This window comes from Paroedura picta, chromosome 7 (assembly GCF_049243985.1).
Source record: "Paroedura picta isolate Pp20150507F chromosome 7, Ppicta_v3.0, whole genome shotgun sequence".
Classification (NCBI taxonomy): domain Eukaryota; kingdom Metazoa; phylum Chordata; class Lepidosauria; order Squamata; family Gekkonidae; genus Paroedura; species Paroedura picta.
In genome coordinates this window covers 115,550,308-115,571,967 of record NC_135375.1, presented here as the reverse complement: position 1 = coordinate 115,571,967, position 21,660 = coordinate 115,550,308, and the positions used below count along the sequence as shown (strand labels likewise).

General features: G+C 47.2%; 1 protein-coding gene across 9 annotated transcripts in view; it reads left to right on the top strand.

The window, feature by feature from the left end:
- The window catches only part of DNM2 (dynamin 2), a 119,525-nt gene that overhangs the window by 29,327 nt on the left and 68,538 nt on the right, over positions 1–21,660 (top strand). For 4 of the 9 annotated variants that reach the window (XM_077346114.1, XM_077346109.1, XM_077346108.1 and 1 more), the window contains exons 8-13: positions 1,021–1,156; positions 1,437–1,504; positions 3,934–4,072; positions 11,753–11,839; positions 13,201–13,271; positions 18,610–18,639. In XM_077346114.1, the coding sequence (XP_077202229.1) occupies positions 1,021–1,156; positions 1,437–1,504; positions 3,934–4,072; positions 11,753–11,839; positions 13,201–13,271; positions 18,610–18,639 (531 nt within the window). Of the gene's footprint in view, positions 1–1,020; positions 1,157–1,436; positions 1,505–3,933; positions 4,073–10,929; positions 11,069–11,752; positions 11,840–13,200; positions 13,272–18,609; positions 18,640–21,660 lie in introns of all 9 variants that reach the window. The other 5 variants (XM_077346111.1, XM_077346113.1, XM_077346112.1 and 2 more) reach the window with 3 other exon arrangements.

The window sequence follows — 21,660 nt, the reverse complement described above, 5'->3', positions numbered from 1 at the left end:
TGGGACAGCTTACTTAACCATTCTTGCTGCCAGTATTTAGGGCAGGGGTGGCTCTGCAGAGGTCCATGGTCAAAGTAACTTTTAAAACAACATCAAGAATATAGTTAGCTAAGGGCCATAACAATTAAGTGGAAATTCAGATGTCTCCAGGAATCATGTGACTGGATTATGCTGTTTTGTTCTGGAGATTTCGCTGAATTGGCTTCTTAAGTATCAGGATCTCAATGAGGCTTCAGTGACAGGCAAATAGTGGTTTTACAGCCTCAGGATTTCTTATCAAGCCTTAGAAGGTCTATGAAAGGCAAGGGCACTTAGCATATGTGTGTGAAATAACATGACAAGAAAGTACATTACATAGGACACTCCCCTAGCTACTTTTAATTTACATGACAACATCCCTTTTTCTAGCAAGCAACTTGATTTTAACCTTTACAACATCCTGATCCCAGCTTGGTGCTGGCAGGGGCTTATGGTAATTGTAGTCCATGGACCTCTGGAGACCTCTGATTAAGAGTATAAGACATCTAGTTCTAAATATGCTCTTGAGATTTTTCTAAGCTCCACTGTGCCTGGGTGTGCGTCTCGAGGTCCAGTTGATTGACACTGAGCCCTGAATCTGCTTTGAGAGCTCTGAAAGCTCTCCTTGTATGTAAACCTGAATGTCTCTTTTCAGTTCCTTGGGAACTCATGCAAACCTCTGGAATCCTTGGCCAGGTGCCATAAAATTGCTCCAGAAGGCATTCTTAGTAGCTGCTCCACAGTTGATATTTGGACACCTGAATTCAGGAACCCTGACAAGATAGTTTTATGCAGGTGGAGTTTCCATGGCCAGAACTCAGTAGCAGAGGCCTGAGTAACGAAGTCAATGCCAGTGACCTCCTTGGAGTTTCCCAGGTGTTTTCAGAATAGCCTCATGAAAAGCCAATAATGATTTTAGGATCGAAAATTTCAGCTGGTCGGTACTCTTGCTCAGCAGGCTTGGCCAGCCGATCAACTAGGCCCCATTTTCTATCTGGGCAGGATGGTCCAGCAATTTGCTGTGGACTTCGAGAAGCGGATTGAAGGTTCCGGGGACCAGGTGGACACATTAGAACTCTCCGGTGGAGCCCGAATCAACCGTATTTTCCATGAGAGATTCCCTTTTGAGTTGGTCAAGGTAAACCTGATTGGGCGAAGTTGTCTTCAGGTAACGGGGAGCTGTCTCATTCAGGGGTGGCTGCTTGAGGCTGCTTCTATGCCCTGGTCTTTTGTTAACCCATTCAGGCAAAGTTTGCCATAGCAATGTTGCTCTACCTCCAAGTTGTCTTCCTTATGGCCTCCTTCCAAAATCATGTGGAGAGTCCCTAAGCCAATTGTTCTTGCTTTCCTAACTGACTGGATAGGGAGGGGGTCATGGCGGGTCTTGGGGACTTTAACTCCACTTCTCTGTCTTTTAGATGGAGTTTGACGAGAAGGATCTGAGACGAGAAATCAGTTATGCGATCAAAAACATCCACGGTGTCAGGCAAGTATTGGATTGGGACTGGGCACAGCACAGCTACCTTCTTGTTCTCTGACCCGCTGGTACTCCTCTCTGGCATCAAAATCTGGCCAGCGATCAGGCTGGGGAAGCCTTTGCTTCAGGTAACCCTCTTCACTCCCTGACAAAATAGAAGAGATGTGTGCTGAAGCAGGGAAATCAAACTTGGGTTGTACGCTTTGGCTGGGCCACCTCGGCGATCACTGCAGCCCAAAGTGGCGCGTAGGAGACTAGTGCCATGGCGCGGAGAGCAGGGGCAGGGGGGCTGCCTCGGGCTGCAGTGATTGCTGAGGTGGACGAACCGAGCTGAAGGGCACGCCCCTGGTGGTCAACTGTCACTGCTCCTGGCAGATGAGAGTCACAGGGAACCCCTCTTCTCTTTAGAACTGCTCTCACATCCAAATAGAGAGTCTGGACTAAATTATCTCAGAATTGTTTTTTTAAAACTTTTAGCCCTAAATAATTCCAGTATCTTATCTGAATAAGTCACTTGCATCCTTTAGTTTTGTGAATGAATGAATGAATGAATGAATCTTGTCCTTTGAACTATTACCAAATATTTAGTGTTTCTTAACCTTATGTAACTAAAATGTAAAATCAGATTTCAGAGTATTGTCTTAAACAGCTTTTAGGAATCTTTCTATAAGGTGCACACACGAACAGATATTTTGCCTAACCTTTTCTGAGAGTTCCATCCAGAGAAATCATATTTGCTTATTACATTAGTATAAGAAGAAAAAAGCAACCAATTATATTTTAACTAATTTTTTCTTCCTTAAACAGGTGATCTAGATAAATTATTGTTTTTTAACTCCTGATGAGATATACCATTTTAAAATATGTGCTGAAAATCTTATATTTATTTTACTTATTTATTCATTTCTAATTCTACTTATAGCCTGCCACTCCTATTGCCTGCTCATGGGGGGGTAACAAACTTTCAAATGCCACAATAAAACCCCATAAAAACCATTAAAAACCCTACAACAGCAGACTAAAATACCCTCCCCCAACCCTGCTCAAGAGAGGATGTATAATCGCCTAAGGGAGCTAATAGGGAGCAGCAGAGGACCTAATTGGCTCGGATCATAACTGTCCTGCCCTGGCGTCAACCAAAGACCTGGCAGAACAGCTCTGTTTTACAGGCTCTGTAGAACTGCGAAAGCTCTGTCAGGGCCCTCAGCTCTCCAGGGAGCTCATTCCACCAGGTTGGGGACAGGACTGAAAAGGCCCTGGCCCAGGCTGAGGCCAGGTGAACCTCACTTGGGCCAGAGATCTCCAGTAAATTTGCACCTGCAAAGCAAAGTGTCCTGTGGGGGGAGGGCATAATGAGGCAGGAGGTCCTGCGGCTGTGTGGGGCCCTGGCCATGGATGGCCTTAAAGCTTAATACCAAAACCTTGGAATTAATCCAGGCTGCAGCCAATGCAGCTGCTTCAGCACTCCCTGGATATGGGCCCTCTAAGGCAGTGGTCCCCAACCTTTTTATCACCGGGGACCACTCAACGCCTTTTACTGAGGCCCCGTGGGGCGGGTAGGTTACTCCTCTACTCTAAACCACTGCCCTAACGCTCTCTGATCATTATGGTAATGTTTAAACATCCCTTCAAAATAAGATACAGACATGCCACAACAATGAAGTGTGTTGTAAAGGGCTGGGGGGAATGAAGTAAAGGGCCGGGGGGGGGGAAGGCGTCCTTCGGGGCCCGCCTCCAATTAGTCAAAGGACCACATGTGGTCCGCGGCCCACAGGTTGGGGATCGCTACTCTAAGGTGTTCCTGTGCGGACCCTGGTAGCAGCATTCTGTACCAGCAGCAATTTCTGGGTCAAGGACAAGAGTAGACCCGCGTAGAGCAAGTTGCAGAAATCCAATCTGGAGGTGACTGTTATGTGGATCACTGTGGCCAAGTGGTCCGAAGTCAGATAGGGTGCTAATAGCCTCGCTTGGTGCAGTTGGTAAAATGCCATGCGGTCTACTCCTGTGACCTGGGCCTCCATATGCAACCACCCCCAAATTCCTTGCCAATGGTGAAATCTTGAATTGCACCCTGGCTAAGGTGGGCAGGTGTGCTTCCAGATCTGCTCCATTTCCACCCAGCCATAGGACTTCCATCGTGGAGTGCTTGAATTTTAGACAACTTTGCTCTAACCATCCATCCACTGCTTCCAAACATCTGGCAAATGTGTGTGTGGGGGGAGTTCAGGTGGCCATCCATCAGGAGGTAGATTATGTATTCATAATAGAGGGAATGATGTAGTTGAGCAACGGGTGTCACGGACAGAGAAAGGGCCCCTGGTTGCAATGTGGGGGCTGACAGTTGGGACAGAACCGGCTTTCTCAAGCGTTGCTGACTTTTCATCCAGTCCTTTGTTTCCCCCTCCCTTGTTTTCTTTTCTCTGTGTGGATGACCACAGGACGGGGCTGTTTACACCTGACTTGGCCTTTGAGGCCATTGTGAAAAAGCAGGTGGTGAAGCTGAAAGAGCCATGCCTGAAATGTGTCGACCTGGTTATTCAGGAGTTAATCAATACAGTTAGACAGTGCACTAGTAAGGTATTTGAACGAGCCAAAGGCAACCCTGCCCCTCCCTGAGCGGCTTGGGATAACTTGCCCAGAATCATGGCTTTCTGAGCTTGCTCCGCTTGCCTAGCGCAGACCCCAGGAAGAGCTGCAGACCTCTTAGGAAATCTCAATTGACTGTGGCTGGGAAGGGGGGGGGGAGAGTCAAGTCCAGAGCAGGGGTCCCCAGCTTTTGAGCCAGCAGGCTCCGTTGGAATTCTGCCACAGGGTGGTGGACACACCACAAAATGTCTCAGGAGGTGGAGCCAACTGCATAACGTTATGCGTAACTGTAAGAGTAACTTTTCACCACGTCAGTCAGAAGCTCGGTTCAACCAGATGTCTTTTGAAATGGACATATGGTTTTGAAATATTTTCTTGCAGTACCTTCGGTCATACCGTGAATATTCCTGTGTTGTGGTTGAAGCAATCTGAAAAGTTGGTCAGCTCTCCAGTAGTCAGTGAGAAGTCCCATCTTACTCCTCCCAGTTTCTAAAAAGGCTTGGTGGGCACCATGTTGGGGACCCCTGCTCTTAGGTGATGCTAGCATGTTATACAGTGTGATCTAAATTAGATGTTGTGCCCAGCAGAGACCTCTTCTGTTGTCCTCCTTGACCACCTATTGGAAGCATTTAAAAGCTCTCTTGAGGTTGCCTAGGCCAGCGGGTAATTGGTTGGATCCTGACCCTTCTCTTGAGTGCATGGTTCTTGACCTTTCATCGATGCCTTTTTGCAAAGCCATGGCCAGTAGATTCTAAAAATGCATCAACAGGATTGTTCATTTTCAAAGCTTCTTCCTGTCAAGAAGCCGTTGTGGTGTAAAATGGTTCTGTATCCATGAATTAGTTCCGTATTTGAAAGACAACTTGCCAAAGGACTGGCTCATCTCTGCTTAAATTCCTGGCAGAACATAGAAGCCGAGGATTCAGGATCTGCATTGCTTGACTGTGAGCTGTTGGGCTGTGTCTGCACTCTTACCTAAGGCATAGAATGGCCCCCTAAGGAGCAGTTGATGTTGCTTGCTTGTTTTGGTGGTGTCTCCTCTAGGACTCTGGGTCTGCTCCTGTCTGTCTTACCTTGTTGCATTCTTCTCCTGCCCTTCCTCCAGGGAGGCCAAGGCAGCAGAAACCATTCCCCCTTTTACCCTCCCAAACAACCTTGTGCTCAGCTGAGAGAAGGGGATTGGCCCAGGGTCCCCCAGCAGGTTTCACTGCTCATTGTCCGTGATGGCAGGATTGTGTGCAGCAGAATCTCCTGCCATCTTCTCCCCTGCAAGGGAGAACAGAAACTGAGCAGCTCCCTGAAATAGGCCTCTGTCCCAGTATACAGGTGTCAAAAAAAAGGGGACAGAAACTCAACCCTGAATCCAAATCAAAAGCTAAAAGGGGTTATGAGAGCAAGCCTTAAAAGACATTGAAAAACCCAAAGCTTAAAAAGGGTTCTAAATACCTATTATATAATTACAATATTAAACTGTAATTTAGACAAAATTGCTCTGTTATACATAAATCCTTTTGCCAGTATGGGAGATAAGCTAATTCATACAACTAGATTTGAATCCAGTAGCACCTAAGACCAACAAGATTCTTTGAGTATAAACTTTTGAGAGTCAAAGCCTACTTGAAAAGATTCTTGAGAACTTATACCTTCCAAAATCTTGATGATTGCTATTGGACTCAAATGTAGCTGTTCTAACTGCAGTTTAACACAGGTACCCTCTGAAACGAATTCATGCAAAGCAGCTAACAAGTGACATTCATGCAGCTGGTCGAAGAATGTGGAAAAACGTCAGAATGAGGAGGTCTTTTTTTCCTTTCAAGCTAAACTATACAGCCTGTCACTTCCTGGCTGGTGAGCTAGCCATGTGAGGAACAATATGCATTGTGTGGCATAAAGCATTTTAAAAGGTTTTCCATTGCATTGTTCCCCCGCTCCCCCCATGGTTCCATATCCAGTGAGTGATTGCTGGCTTTTGAAAGGAAACTGCCCAAGTGCAAAGCCAGTCCTTTGAGGGGAAAACCATGGATGCACAGTACCCACTCCAGACAGTGGGACAGCAAAAGCACTAAAACCTCATTCCTTATGTCTGTCGCAAACATTTGGAATGTTTCAGGCTAAAAAAATCCCGTGAAATCCTCATAAAATTCCTGAGGTGGCAAGCTGCCAACCCTCGGCATGAAAGGCTTGTCTGTGATCCTTATACACAAGCAAACAAACAAGCCGCAGGGAGGCAGAAAGCACCCTCCAGTGGGTGTGTCATTTCAACCAGGCCCAGGTTTGGTAGGATGCAGATCTCAACGTTAGTTTGATAAAATGCAGAATGGCTTTCAGCTTCGACACATTGTACCCACAGTGAGCTGCTTTTAATCCTGACAGAGGGGAATAGACTGGAACACTCTGTGGCCTTTGTGCCTTACTCTAGGCTTTGTGCTTGTGCAGAGCATGATCTCGGTTGGGGGGGTGGGCAGGGGGATGGACGGACGACAGACAGAATCTTCCATCAGGGAAACAAAAACCCTGCTCCTGAAAGGTATGTACTGTAACCGTAAAGATCTGCTGTCGGTGTGGATTTGGATTGAGATTGAGGCACTCAGGATGGAGTCACCCATACACTTCCCTGCTCCCTGGCAGAAAAAAGGGTGGGGGTAGGGGTGGGGGAGTGGGATGGATACCTATAACTGTTATTGGGTGATCATCTGTGCATTCGTATTGGGCTTAGTGCTTGCACAGAACACAATTTTAGACACGTCTAGAACGACAAAATAGACAGAAGCCCCAACCCCTCCCAGGATGAGAGCCTCGGACTGCACCTCTCCTCTTCCATTCATTCCTCATTCATTGCAGCTGTATGAGGGAACTTGCCTTAGGAAATCCTCTCCTTGGAGCCCTACCATATCTCTTCTTCCTTTGTGGGTCTGTTCCCACTGGCTCCTTGTGAATCTGCCTTCTGTTGATCAGAAGCCTGCTGGAAGTGAGTCCTTGTAGCCTGGAACATTCTATGCCACTTCTGGCTGCTTTCTGGCCCAGCATTGTCATTGAAGGGGGATTCTGATAGCTGGGAATAAATCTGATGTTCTTATATGCCCACCACTGCCTATTTCCTTCAGAGGATGGTCATCTGCTGAACAAACAATAAGAATGGTGGCGGCCCTTCATGATACATAGGGAGAGTCATCATTAAAGACCGAACACATTATGCAGGCTTGGTAATTTGTTACTTCATTTGGGGGCAAAAACCCACTCTGGCCTTTCAACCTCTTCTAGACCTCTTCTAGATCCATGCCTCTTCTTTGCCACAAGGAACTGGCAAGGATCACAAAACAAACAGTAAACGTGTTCAGCAAAACTCATTGCTGACAGTAGTTCCAGATAGATGGCTGCAATGGTAGTTTTGAGATGTCATGCTTGGCTACAGCTCTTTGGGTCTCACTGGGAGCCGGAGCACACACCAATGACCCTGTGCTCAAAGAATATCCCTTAGTGTCAAGGCAGAATCCAGAAGCTGGAAACCACCGTGAAGACAGCAGGCCACAGCACCTTCCCACGTATCCCAACGCACCAGACCTCAGCAGGTGGACGCCAGGCAGCTTAAGGGCTGGTCTCTTGCAACTTCCTGTAGAAAAACTTTCCTGTCTGGTCACCATTCATCTTTGAAGACCCAGTCATCTTCTCACCAGAAACCCTCTTCTGGAACAAAAAACCCTGGGTTTGTAGTCACAGAATCATAGAGTTGAGACCTCCAGAGAAATCTAGTCCAACCCCTAACACAATGCAGGAACTCACAACTACCTACCTACTCCCAGTGACCCCAATTTCATGTCCAAGTGATCCCCCCACCAAAACTTTCCAAGTCCAGACTCCGGCCTGGCCTGGAGGAAATTCACCTGCCATCCCACAAAGGCGATTAGCAATTCCCTGGGTTTGCAAGGAAGGGCCACAAGAGACGAACACTGGCACATCCCTTCCTCCCCAACCAATTGCTGTTTATTTATTAGAAGAAGAGTTGGTTCTTATATACCGCTTTTCTCTACTCAAAGGCGTCTCAAAGCGGCTTACAGTCACCTTCCCTTTTCTCTCCCCACAACAGACACCCTGTGTGGGAGGTGAGGCTGAGAGAGCCCTGATATTACTGCTTGGTCAGAACAGCTTTATCACTGCTGTGGTGACCCCAAGGTCTGCATGTGGAGGAGCAGGGAATCAAACCTGGCTCACCAGAGTAGAAGTCCGTATGCCCTAACCATTGCACCAATTAATTGATTAATTATTCAATTTATGCCCCACCGCACCTATAACCAGCCCACAGCAGATAACAGTAGATAAAACCCCACAATAAAACCACTTAAAAACAAACGCAAACAATAAAACAAAACAAAAAAGTTGGCAGCAGACTAACACCCAACCCCATCCCCCCATAGAGAACGAAAAGGTTTTATTTTTACCCAGACTCTCAGCTGAACCTTTATGCTCAGACACATGTATTTGCTCACAATTATATACGTTCTTAACATATAGTGCTACTCCTCCCCCTTCTTTATTTGTGTGTCCTTTTGCGGGAAGAACCAGACCGCTTCTGACTTGATCCACAAGCCAAGAGCCCTTTAGCTGTCACCCTTTGGTGTGTGTCAAATGTTCGTACCTCTGGCAAGGAAGAGCTTATAAAAGCCCACCCAGCAGAGGGTGGAGCTAGCAGTCAGCTCCAGGCAGAACTGTCACCTAATGCAAATCATTGACTCTGTCTGTAGTCCCCCACCACCCGAGCAAGGAACAGACAAAAAAAAAGCACACTCAAACAGCCCCCACTCCCCTGCAGCCTATATACACACACTGTAAGAAAGAAAGTAACACTCACCAGTAGCTCCCAAACTGGTTCTTTCTCCTTCCTGCCCAGCTGCTTGTGTTCATGCATGACTTCCTTCTGTGGATGTCTTCCTACCTTTGACAGGATCTCTAAGCCTGAGAATAGGTCCCTCAGGCCACTGGGTTCAAACCACAAAATGGCAAGGATACACAGGGTTTGTATGCTTCCCACATTATCTGTGTTCTGTCCGTCCCTCTCTCATCTCCCTCTTTCAGGAGATGGACTCTTTCCTTTGAGCAATAGTGCCATATTCTAAGGGAGGGCAAGGGTTTTGTTGTTATTTGGCTTTGTAGAAGGGCTTCAGATGTCCTCTTTCTCGAACATCTACCAGTTTGTCAAGACTAGGAAGTTCCACATAATGACCCTGGCTATCGTCTTGGCACTCCTGTTGGTGGGAGCATGGTTCATGTCCAAAGGTCTCAAGGGCACTTATATTAATCATATCTCATGTCAACCTCAACATCAATTCCTCCATTTTGTACCATGTTCCCATTGAAGGATTAATTGTAGGTCTTCCTACTTCACTGAGAGTATTTGCTGAGAACATGACAATAGTTGCAGCTCGCTTGAGGCATCTTAGATCACATTTTTGTCCATGCATAGACTGGTTCCTAATGGCATTCTTCTCCTTAGCTCTCCTGTGACATGTTCAGGCCACCTTGCATATCCTTACTGCACTGGGCTTATGTGTCATTGGACACATGTTGCATCTCAAGCCCTTACTGAACAGCCTGTTCATGGAAGCCACCCTGGCCTCCATAACAGCAGAAACTCTTGTACAGTTGTGAAGCTAGGTAGGTCTTGAACAACAGGTACAAGTAAGCAGCCTATTCCTTCTACCGTTTTCTGCCAGTGAAACAGTGAATCTACATGGGTTATTCCATCTTGAGCTCCTCAGTTCTAATCTAAATCGCACACATCCTTCCCAGTAGGTTTATACGATTAAAGTACCTTTCAGGAAATCCACTCCTAGTGTGACACATGATGGGACTTTGCTTCTTTGGGGGAGGGCACTTTATTACATGAGCATGGCCCTCCCCCATCTAAGGGGCTGCAAATCTTTACTACCTCTGAGACTTTTGGTCCATATTCCAGCATCTTACGATGATCAGACAGGGAGGGGGTGGGTGAGACTCCCTCCCTGAAGAGCAGGGTTGGGAAAGTGCTGCTTAAAGTACGCTGAATGTGGTCCTTCCACCCCATTGTCTGCCAAAGTGGAAGGGAACTTGTACTGTTTCCAGAGTGTGGCTAATTCAAGATCAGTAGTGGTCATCCTTTTGCCAAGAGTGCCACATACGCACATACACACATATATCAAGTTTGCCTATCCATATCCTCTAGTCCGGCCTTCACTGGGCGCTTTTGGGTTTCTGCCATCATGAGATGGATGCAGCCACACAATGGCTGCCATTTTTTTTAAAGCTGCACAGTCCATCAGTTTTCCAGTGCTCAGTAGCCCCCTTTGGCCCCACCCACTTTCAAACAATCCTTGGCAATGCCAGAAAATGTGCTGGCCAGTGCCATGGTGCCCAGAGATACCTTGTTGGAGACCCCCTGTGCTAGGTCCAGCTGGTAGTTGTGGGCATAGGCTATAGCAACCAAGATCGCCTCCTTTAGAGAGGCCAAGTTCTGTCCTTTGAGAAACAAAACCAAAAAACCATGGGTTTCCATTCTCTTTGCTGTAGATACCATCACGTCCCTCACCCTCTCTCTCACAAAAAACATGGAAAAGAGTAGCCGGGCCAAATGTGGCCCCTTGGCAGTAGGCCTGGGGCCCAGTTTGAGCTCCACAGAGCAGCCCAGCTCCAAGAGGGTCCTGCAAAGGCATGATTTGGCTGGCCCAGAAGGGGCTTTCTGAGGAAGTGGGGTGACTGTTTTCTGCTGCATGTGAACTAACCTGTTGAATCTTTTTCCCTTTTCTGTTTGTCCCTTTTTTGTTTTCCTGCTTTTCTTCTGGGGATCTTTTCCCACTTGCGCTGTCTGCATGCCACAGGACGGGGCTCTTCACACCTGACATGGCATTTGAAGCCATAGTGAAAAAACAGGTCATAAAGCTCAAAGAGCCCAGTTTGAAGTGTGTTGATTTGGTGGTCTCAGAGCTGGCCATGGTCATTAAAAAGTGTGCAGAGAAGGTAATGGATCTCTCTTCTTTTCCTCCCCACCCACCCACCAGTTGCCCAACCTCATCCTAACACTGGGAACATGGCTGCTTGCAGTGTCCATTAGGGAGAAGACCCATGTGCCTTCTGCTCTTGCCATTGCTCCAAAGCCACCTTGTTTGGTTTGGGCCTTGAGTAAATCCCTGTGCCTTGGCCACTTTGGTTGCTGGGGGACTCCTGTGCAGCTGTTGCTTGGCCCAGGGTCTCAGAGCACTGTCCTCATCATGGCTGCTCTTCTGAGACGTGCTATGGGAAAGGAAGTCACATGTTGAGTGAAGAGTACATATGCATCCTTTTGTCAGGATGCTCTTTGGTGCAAACTTGACCATGTAAATGCAGCAGGGCTTCCGCAGTCACCCAGCAGAGCCCTGTGTGCTGAATTCCACAGCAAGCAGCTTTCGTTCCACTCAAGACACTAACCAGCCGGCCTAGTTTGTCTTACTTCTATTACACTCTGTGAGGGGCTTGGGCTGTTTCTATCACATGGGCCTCAGGGCACCTGGAGCTTCAATTAAGATCTCCAGTAGCCTGAAGGGACTGCCTTATTGGTGCCCAGTGGGTGAAACTGGGAGGCAGCCCAGTCCCACCCTCCTCCCTCTGTGTGTCTGTGCAAGGATTAAGCCTGATGAGATCTGACCTCTCCTCGCTTGCCTTTAGCTGGGCTCTTACCCCAGGCTGCGCGAAGAGACGGAAAGGATTGTCACCACGCACATCCGGGAGCGTGAAGGAAAAACAAAGGACCAGGTGAGTGACTTCCCTTGTCTGCTTTGCAGGGAAAAAGGAGAGAGAACCTTTTTTGGAGTGGCTCCAGATAGTACAGCTGAAAAGGCTTCTGCTACTGTTTGCTGTGCACTCAAAAGTACTCTGCTTCTGCCAACTACATAAACGGCACAGCAGAGCGAACCATTCCTGGGTGCGCTTTCTTAGTCATGTTGTGAGGGAGAAACTGGGCAAGGCACTGAGAGTTTGATGAACGACTCTCTAGAGTATTGAGTCCAATAGCACCTTTAAGACCAACTAGCTTTTATTCTAGGTATAAGCATACACTCTGTGGCACACAGGAGCCAAAACCTGTGCTCTCAGGCCAACACTCTTGCTCCCAAAGCACCAAGAACTGCCCAAGCACTGCCCCTGACAATATTTACATATCCCTTGTCACGGACCTCCGCACCATATAAAAGCATGAGAGAAACCATGTTGGATCAGGCCAGTGGCCCATCAGTCCAACTTTCTGTGTCACAGAGTGGCCAAAAACCAGGTGCCTTCAGGAGGTCTACCAGCAATGCCTCCCCTCCCCCTAGTATCATAGAATAATTGAGTTGGAAGGAACCTCCAGTGTCATCTAGTCCAGCTCCCTGTACAAGGTAGGAATATCTACTACGAGCCCATGCATAATCTAGGAACCTGCCCACCCACAGTGACCCTACACTAAAAATTTCCAGAATCCAGCCTGGCCTGGAAGAAAATTCTTAGGAACCCAAATGTTGAGCTACAAAAATAATTTAAAAAAAAATTCAAATGTTTATTACATAAGGTGCATTAATTCAACATATTAAAATATAGTCATCATAATTTAAAAACATCACATTTCTAACTGCACATGGAATAGACCAACATGGAATGGACCAAACACTGGAAAAGACATGCCTGAAGCCTGCCTTCTCCAGAGGAAGACGAGGGGTCCCTCTGTCAGTGTTGGCAACTTTCCAGGATCTCACGTAAAGATTTTCTACCATCACCTACAATCTGATCTCATTAGCTGGAGATATTGGGGATAGGATTTGGGGTCTCTTGCAAGCCGCGCAGAGGCCTTCAACCTGAGCTGTGGCCTTATCTTGTGTGTAGGCACCATCTTTTCTGCAGCTAGATTCAAGCACCTTAGAGATAAACACAATTTTGGGGGTATAAACTTTCTTTGTCAGAAACAAACTTGCATCTGATGAAGGGAGCTTTGACTCCCAAAATCCTACCCCCAAAATCCTGTGGGTCTGTCAGGTGCTCCTAGCAGTTTTGCTGCCAGCCCGCATGGCAACCCTCGAATACTGTCCTATTTCTACTGTCAAGCCTGGTCCACTGAACTTGTCTTGGACTGTTCCTCTTTTCAGATTCTCCTGCTGATTGACATAGAGCTGTCCTACATCAACACGAACCATGAAGACTTCATTGGATTTGCCAAGTGAGTGTCTGTTCCCAAGCAAAGGCCTCACAAAGTAGAGCAGCAGAATGTTCAGCCTTCCGCGACCTCTTGCGCGACGGTGGTTATGGCGGTGGCGACCCAAAGGATCACCTGGCAACCCTATGAACCCCTCTGCATCATTGCCACTGCTGCCACGGTTCTCAACCTTCCCCTTTGGGTTGCCGAGGCCGCTGCCGCCACAGCAGCAGCGGCAGCCTTAGCGACTCCCCTGAAAGGGTCAATCGACCCCCCTGGGGGTTGCGGCCCCCAGGTTGAGAACCGATGAAGTAGAGGATCCTTCGGTTTCCCTCAGGTAGCCAGGTGAGGTCAGAGATGTGAGGATGAGAGACTTCTGCTTGAAATCGTACTAATCAGAAGCCGTTCTTGCCTCTCTTTCCAACAAGGGCTAATGCCTCATGTACGAGAGCACAGGGACTCACAGCATTCCCAGTTGTTCCTCCTCATTTTGAAGGCTCAAGACAAGTAACTGTCAGACAGCCAGTAAAAGATGCAGTAAAAATTAATAAACTATGTTGATTCTGTTTAGATTGTTCTTATGCCCCTCCCCAATATTTCTCCAGAAGTCACTGGAACTGCTTCGAATCTCCAACAAGAGTGAGACCAGGCCTCCCCTCCCCCTTAATTTTATGGATAAAAATAAGAACAATTGTTTTCTTTCCATAGCATCTGAGGACTGAGCTATGACCCTCAAACTTGTGTTGAAATAGTTATTAGTCCTCAAGGTCTTCTGTTTTGCTACTGAAGACAGCTGCTACTCTTGAATTTTCTGGAATGCCTCTCCATTTATTTATTTATCTATCATATTTGTATACTGCCCTCCCCGAAGGCTCAGGGTGGTTCACATAAAACAGAAACAATATACAGATAACTTAGTTTAACAATAATAAAGTGATAACAATAAGCAACATAGAACAGTAGAAAAATAAGGAGAACATTAATTTAACACATCCTGATAGCCCAGTGGGTTGGGTGGTATTGTAGTGGGTACCATAGGCTCAGGGGGAGGGCCCGTGGGAAGTGGTGGTTCAGGTCAACGTCAACCAAATGTCTGGTGGAGGAGCTCCCTTTTGCAGGCCCTGTGAAACTGTTCAAGTTCCGTCAGGGCCCTGGTCTTCTCTGGGAGCTTGTTCCACCAGGTTTGGACCAGGATGGAGAAAGCTCTGGCCGTGGTTAAGGTCAAGCAAACTTCCCTGGGGGCAGGGATCACCAAAAAGTTGGAAGTGATGGAGCGTAAGGCTCTTTAGGGGGTGTAAGCAGAGAGGCAATCCCTCAGGTACACTGGGCCAGAATAACCAGAACCTTAAGTCTGATCCATGTCTCTGTGAGGGTCTGTCTGACAGGGTGCACAGAAAATACTGACATAAGACAGTTGTAAAAAGTGGTGTTGGAATCCAGAGGTGATTTGTACATGGGTGGGAAAGGAGCCACTGGTGCACTGGTCCCCCGAGGGCAAGGTGCCATCACCTTCTGCTGAAGGCCATCAAGAAAACCCCAGGATTTCACAAAACCTTGGCTGAGAAAGCCTAGGTTAGAGGGTCAGATGAGAATTTGGGGGACCCAGATTCGAATGCCCACTCAGCCATGGGAGCTTGCTGGGTGACCTTGGGCCAGTTGCACGCACTCAGCCTCAGCTGGAATGATGTAAGTGTGTCCCCTCTGAGGAGAAAGGCAGGGTGGAAATGAAGTGCTCAGGGCAAGTTACAGAGAACATGGATTGTGTAACAGGGTACAATAGAAGCTGTGTCATCAGTAAGATGGCATTGTCAGCAGTCATTATAATATAACAGGGGCAACAATAGAACTTTTGTTTACAGTAACATTACGACCACAACCCCGTGGAGTGAGAATATCTGAATGGGAGGGGGTCCTTGGGGCTCATCCAAATGCCTGGTGGAAGAGCTCCATTTTGCAGGTCCTGCGGAACTGTGCTAGTTCCTAGTTCCGACAGGATCTCTTCTGGCAGCTCGTCCCACCAAGTGGGGGCCAGGACAGAGAACAACCTGGCCCTGGTTGTGCTTTTTGGGGGGGGGGGGGCGTTGTGCTTTTGGGGGGGGCATAGGCCGAGAGGCGGTCTCTTGAGTTCACTTGTTTGGAGTAGTCGGGGAAATATGTCCTCTATGTACGAGGAAGCCTGAACGTTGAGTAACCTTAAAAAATGGCAGGAAATCAAGGCAAGGTCATGTGGTGGGTGTCCTCTCTCCATATCCCTTTCTCTCTGGCTTGTGATGGAGGAGAGGAGGATGATGGGAGCCATTGAGGTGAAAGACAGCACATTCAAATGTTGAGTTTCTTGAGGCAGCTGAAAGCAGTTTTACTTAGGACTGTGTTTAATGTGGTTTTCCTCTTTTGACAGTCCTTACTGGAGTTTTTAAACGGTGGTCCTTAGGTACTTTTATCATTGTTTTTAATGATACAATAAACTGCCTTAAATTCTGCAAAGTCAAAAGGGGCTAATAAATGTTTGAAATAATGGAATTTTTTCATTTGGAATGAGCAAAAGCAGTTGATTGTACTCATTAGATTTTATTAACTGAACCACAAAATTGACCTTCATCTAGAGATCTTTTCATAGGCAGCTTTCCTTTCTTCCAAAGTAGATCACATTTCTCAATATCCACTTTGCTTTGGTAGATAGCAATTCACAATAGACTTGGATAGACCAGGATAGCCCAATTTGGGATGCCCGTTTGGGTTCAGTTCAATCAAGAAAACCCTCAAATCAATGCCGATGTAGGGTCTTTTTGTATCCCGTAAGTCAGTAGTCCCCAACCTTTCTGAGGCCGGGGTACCGGCAGGGCATCGGGCCGCGCCCCCGCGGGCCACGCCCGCACATCAGGCCGCGCCCGCGGGCTGTGCCCGCGCGATGCCCGGCCCTGATTCCCTCTCCCCACCCTCCTGCAGTAAGAAGCTTCCCGGGCCACAAGCTTGCGGCCTGGGAAGTTTTTTACTGCGGGGGGGGGGCGGGGAGAGGGAGCCGCGGCCCGGCGCCATGGCCTTCGCGGCCCAGCACCGGGCCGCAGCCCGCAGGTTGGGGACCACTGCCATAAGTCATCAATATGCAGATGATACCCAATTCTATCTCCTGATAGATGACCATCCTGACTGCCCCCTAGAAACATTTGCCAAATGTCTAGAAGCAGTGGCGATTCTGGCTCGAGCAGAGTTGCCTGATACTCAACTCCTCCAAGATGGAGTTCCTGTGGCTGGGCAGGAAGGAACCAAATCTGAAAGCATGCCTGGCCTGGCTAGGTGGTTTGCAACTTAAGGTTGCACAATCTGCCAGGAATCTGGGCATGATCTTTGACGCCTCCTTCTCTGTGGAGGCTTCAGTCACTAGAGTAGCCCAGTTGTTTTTTTTCCTTCTTCGCTGAGCCAAGATATTTGGCTCCAGAGCATCTGTCCATAGTGATCTATGCAATGGTCACCTCCAGATTAGACTTCTGTAACTTGCTCTACACTGGCCTGCCTTTTCCCTGACCTGGGAATTGTGAATGGTACAAAATGGAGCAGCCAGGGTTCTCCCTGGAACATCTTGGAAGAGCCCACATCCATCCCATCCTTGAGCACTGGTTACCAGTTGAATTACACATATTAGTGTAAGCAGCCAGTGTTGTTTTGTTACTGTAAATTGATGCTTTTATTGGAGTTTCATTGATTATACTGGAATCATAGAATAGAATCATAGAGTTGTAAGGGACCTCCAAAGTCATCAACCCCTTGCACAAGGCTGGATCTCAAACTACCTGCCCACCCACAGTGACCCCAATTTCTTGTCCAAGTGATCCCCCTACCAAAAATCTCCAGTATCCAGCCTGGCCTGGAGGGAATTCATACCATCTCACAATGGCAATCAGCAATTTCCTGAGTATGCAAGGAAGGGCCACAAGAGACAGGCACATCCCTTCCTGCTCACCCACTCACCATCTGCCTAAGTTCATAAGGTCAGCATTTCTTTCAGATGGTTGTCTAGCCTCTGCTTAAAAACTTCCAAAGAAGGAGAACCCACCACCTCCCAAGGAAACCTGTTCCACTGAGGAACCGCTAATTGTTAGGACTTCTTCTGGATGTTTAGCCAAAAATTCTTTTGAATTAATTTCTACCCATTGGTTCTGGTCCGACTGTTTTTTATGTTTGTGAGCTGCCACAAGTTAACTGTGCCAGGAGCCGCTGGATACAAATTTAATAAATAAGCAATAATTAATTAATTAATTAAAATATGTGATCTGAATGAATCACTGAAACTTGCATTGATTTGGGTGATTCAGTTTCCCGAATGGCTGGAATGGCTCCAAGCCACTACAGCAGAGGTGGCCAAAATGTGGCCCTGACAGCAGGGGCTCATGGGAATTGTAGTGCATGGACATTTGGAGAGCAACAGTTTGGCCACCCCTGTACTACAACAGTCCTTTTTGCTTCCCTCTCTTTAGAAGGTGGGAGAAGCAAAAGAGAGCCCTGAAATGGCTACTCGCCATTTAAGCTTAACAGCTTGATTGGTTTGCCAGTCAGCCATGAAGTTTAAAAGGACAACAGTCATTTAACCCCCAAGGGAGGGAAGCCAAAGGGAATGCTGGCAGTCAGTTGACAGCCTCTGTGGGGATTCAGACTAGCTGCCCCCCACACAACCCAAGCAATCCACGGAGAGGCTTCTCTCTCTGGGAATCAGGTTGGGCTGTTTATTGAGCTTCTCTCCATGAAGCAACTGTCTCTCGGATGGGGGGGGGTCAAACTCTCCCCCACCAGCAAAGACTCAAGCCAACCTGCAGATGGCTTGAAAACCCCACAGTGTCGCTATAGCGCAGCCGTCTCTTGACAGCAAAAGAAAAAAAAGTAAAATTGTCTATCTTGAACTTTGTTGTTATTGTTTGTTGAGTTCTCCCTTGTTCCCAGACTTTTGCACGTACCCCTCATGCTGCCATAGTGACAGGTGATGCAATGATCTGTTGATTTCTGGGGATGGTTACAGCAAAATTTAGTTTTTTTCACACAGTAGTTAAAATTGGACACCACAACAAAAGTCGCCATTTCCCAGAAACTATACCTGCTTGGGCGTATGGATAGTTGGCCTTAGTATTGGTGCTGGATTTCATTTGTGCTTGGAGGAGAAGTCAAAACTATTCAAGCTGCTGGTCATCTGACTGGGTGTGTGAGCTGCCAGACTGCCCTTTCTCTCTCCCCATCTTTGTGTGTGTGTGTTTTGTCTCCATGCTCTTCTGTATTTCTCAGCCAGTGTGCCATTCCTCCTCTCCTCTAATCTCTCTTGTTTTTCCTTTTCTCTTCTCTCTGGATACCTCTGCCATCTCTCTCCCCATGGCCCAAGCTGTTTCACTGAGCAGCACCTGGCCACAGGGTGCGTATCTGCCTGTGAGAACCCCTGCTGTGGCTGGAGTCCAGCTTATCTCTAACTCTTTGGGCTGTTTATTCGGGGGGGGGGGAGCATGTGGAGACCGGAAGCTGTTTTTGCAAACAGGCGTCCACAGATGGGCTGTCCAAGAGGGGCCTCTTTCTAGACAGCAGGATGTCCAGCAGCATTCAATGTGTTCATTTTGCTGTGAGGCTCTGGCTTTCTTTCTGCCTTCATATAGGAGTGGACCTTGCTTCTCTTTCAAACCTTCTGTGTGTACCGAGTTGGCATCTGATTAGTAAACTCTGCCAGTATTGGTGTATTCCCTCAGTGTAGACCCACAATTAGAGAGGGGAGAGGATGCTCCTAGAGCCAGCTTGGTGTAGTGGTTAAGAGTCGCGGCCTATAATCTGGAAAGCCAGTTTTGATTCCCAGCTTCTCCACATGCATCCTGCTGGGTGACCCTGAGCTAGTCACAGCCCTGTCAGAGCTGCTTTCATAGCAGTTCTGTCACAGCTCACTTAGCCCCATCTACCTCACAGGGTATCTGTTGTGGGGAGAGGAAAGATTATTGTAAGCCACTTTGAGACTCCTTTAATAGTGAAAAGCAGGGTCCAAAACAACTCTTCTTCAAGATTCCCCCCCTCTAGTCTGTAGTAGTCAATGGGAGAAGGCTATTCAGTTCTACATAGAATCTCAGTGGAAACGGGTATTGTGGGGATCTGATTTGATCAGAAACAGAAGAGTAAGGTGTAGGCATGTGCACCCTCCAAAAAATTCAGATCGCTTCAGGTTCAGAGGAACAATTCAGACCATTAAAGGGTCATCTAAATCAGCTGATTCGAATCCAACTCAGCCAAATTGATTTGGACATCTCCAAAGCATTCAGTCATTCAAGTCAATGGGAATTTAATGGGAATTTTCAGGTTTCTGTCATCTTAGTGGCCAGGTGGGAGATTAAGTTAGAGTCTCCAAACTTTCAGTGTGGTTTCAGGAGGCTCTTATTTGACCCTTCCCCCCAAGTTTCAAAAAGATTGGACTGGAAGTCCAATTCTAGGGACATCCAAAGTGGTTGCCCCATCCGGCCTTCGTTGTATGCAATGGAGCAAGACTAGACTAGAGAGTCTAAGTTCCCACCATAAGCTGGATGGAGCTGGATAGGGGGCCCTATTTTGAATGCCCCTAGAATTGGATCCCTGGTCCGATCTTCTTGAACCTTGGTCTTTAGAGAAGGGGGTCTTCAAGCTACACTGAACATTTGGAGTATCTAACTCAACCCCCCTCTCTGGCCTTGGAGAATATGAAAATGGATACATTCCCATTTATTTATTTTTATTATTTATTATTATATTTGTTACCTGCCACTCTTGGGCCATGCTGGCTCGTGGCAGCTTACAGTAAAATGATAAAATCACATAGAAATATACAATCTCATTCCCTGGCGATAAAACTAGTCCTCCCCTCTCTTCTTTGCACACCATACTGCAGCCACCCATAGCCCCCAACCACGGTCTTGGGGGGTAACTCCTGCCCAGATGACCGGCAAATAGGGCCTATATAGATTCAGATTTAGTTTATTAGTCGGCCATTGGCCATTTCCAGCAAATTGACTGTACAGTACAAAAGTCAGTTAAAATTAAGACATCAAACTGATAAAATCACAGGGAGTAATAAAAGTAATAAAAAGTTACACAGATAAAAGGAACCATAATGATTAGGGTTTTAATCCTAATTGCACAATTTGGACCTGATTTTCCTGGCTGCAAGAGCAAACAGTGCAATTCTGTTGGTAACGTAGGCATTGATATCAGACAATAAAAAGATCATATACTCAGTTTTTGAGAGGCCTGAGGTGGTGGGGAGTATTCTTTTAATAAACTTACCTCTTGGTTCATCATAGAGGGGGCAGTCCATTAGAATCATAGAATCATAGAGTTGGAAGGGGCCATACAGGCCATATAGTCCAACCCCCTGCTCAACGCAGGATCAGCCCTAAGCATCCTAAAGCATCCAAGAAAAGTGTGTATCCAACCTTTGCTTGAAGACTGCCAGTGAGGGGGAGCTCACCACCTCCTTAGGCAGCCTATTCCACTGCTGAACTACTCTGACTGTGAAAAAATTTTTCCTGATATCTAGCCTATATCGTTGTACTTGAAGTTTAAACCCATTACTGCGTGTCCTCTCCTCTGCAGCCAACAGAAACAGCATCCTGCCCTCCTCCAAGTGACAACCTTTCAAATACTTAAAGACGGCTATCATGTCCCCTCTCAACCTCCTTTTCTCCAGGCTGAACATTCCCAAGTCCCTCAACCTATCTTCATAGGGCTTGGTCCCTTGGCCCCAGATCATCTTCGTCGCTCTCCTCTGAACCCTTTCAATTTTATCTACGTCCTTCTTGAAGTGAGGCTTCCAGAACTGCACACAGTACTCCAGGTGTGGTCTGACCAGTGCCGTATACAATGGGACTATGACATCTTGTGATTTTGATGTGATGCCTCTGTTGATAACAGCCCAAAATGGCATTTGACTTTTTTACCGCTGCATCACACTGCCTGCTCATGTTTAGTTTACAATCCACAAGTACCCCAAGGTCTTGTTCACACACAGTGCTACCTAGAAGCGTATCCCCCATCCAGTAGGCATGCTTTTCATTTTGCTGACCCAGATGCAGAACTTTACACTTATCTTTATTAAATTGCATCTTGTTCTCATTTGCCCATTTTTCCATTGTGTTCAGATCTCGTTGAACTCTGTCTCTATCTTCCGGAGTATTTGCCAGACCTCCCAATTTGGTGTCATCTGCAAACCTGATGAGTAGTCCCTCCACCCCCTCATCTAGATCATTAATAAATATGTTAAAAAGTACCGGGGCGAGCACCGAGCCCTGAGGTACCCCGCTACTCACCTCTCTCCAGTCTGATGAAACACCATTGACAACAACCCTTTGAGTGCGGTTCTGTAACCAATTCCCTATCCACCTAACTATCTGAAAATCCAGATTGCAGTCCTTCAACTTATCCATCAGAA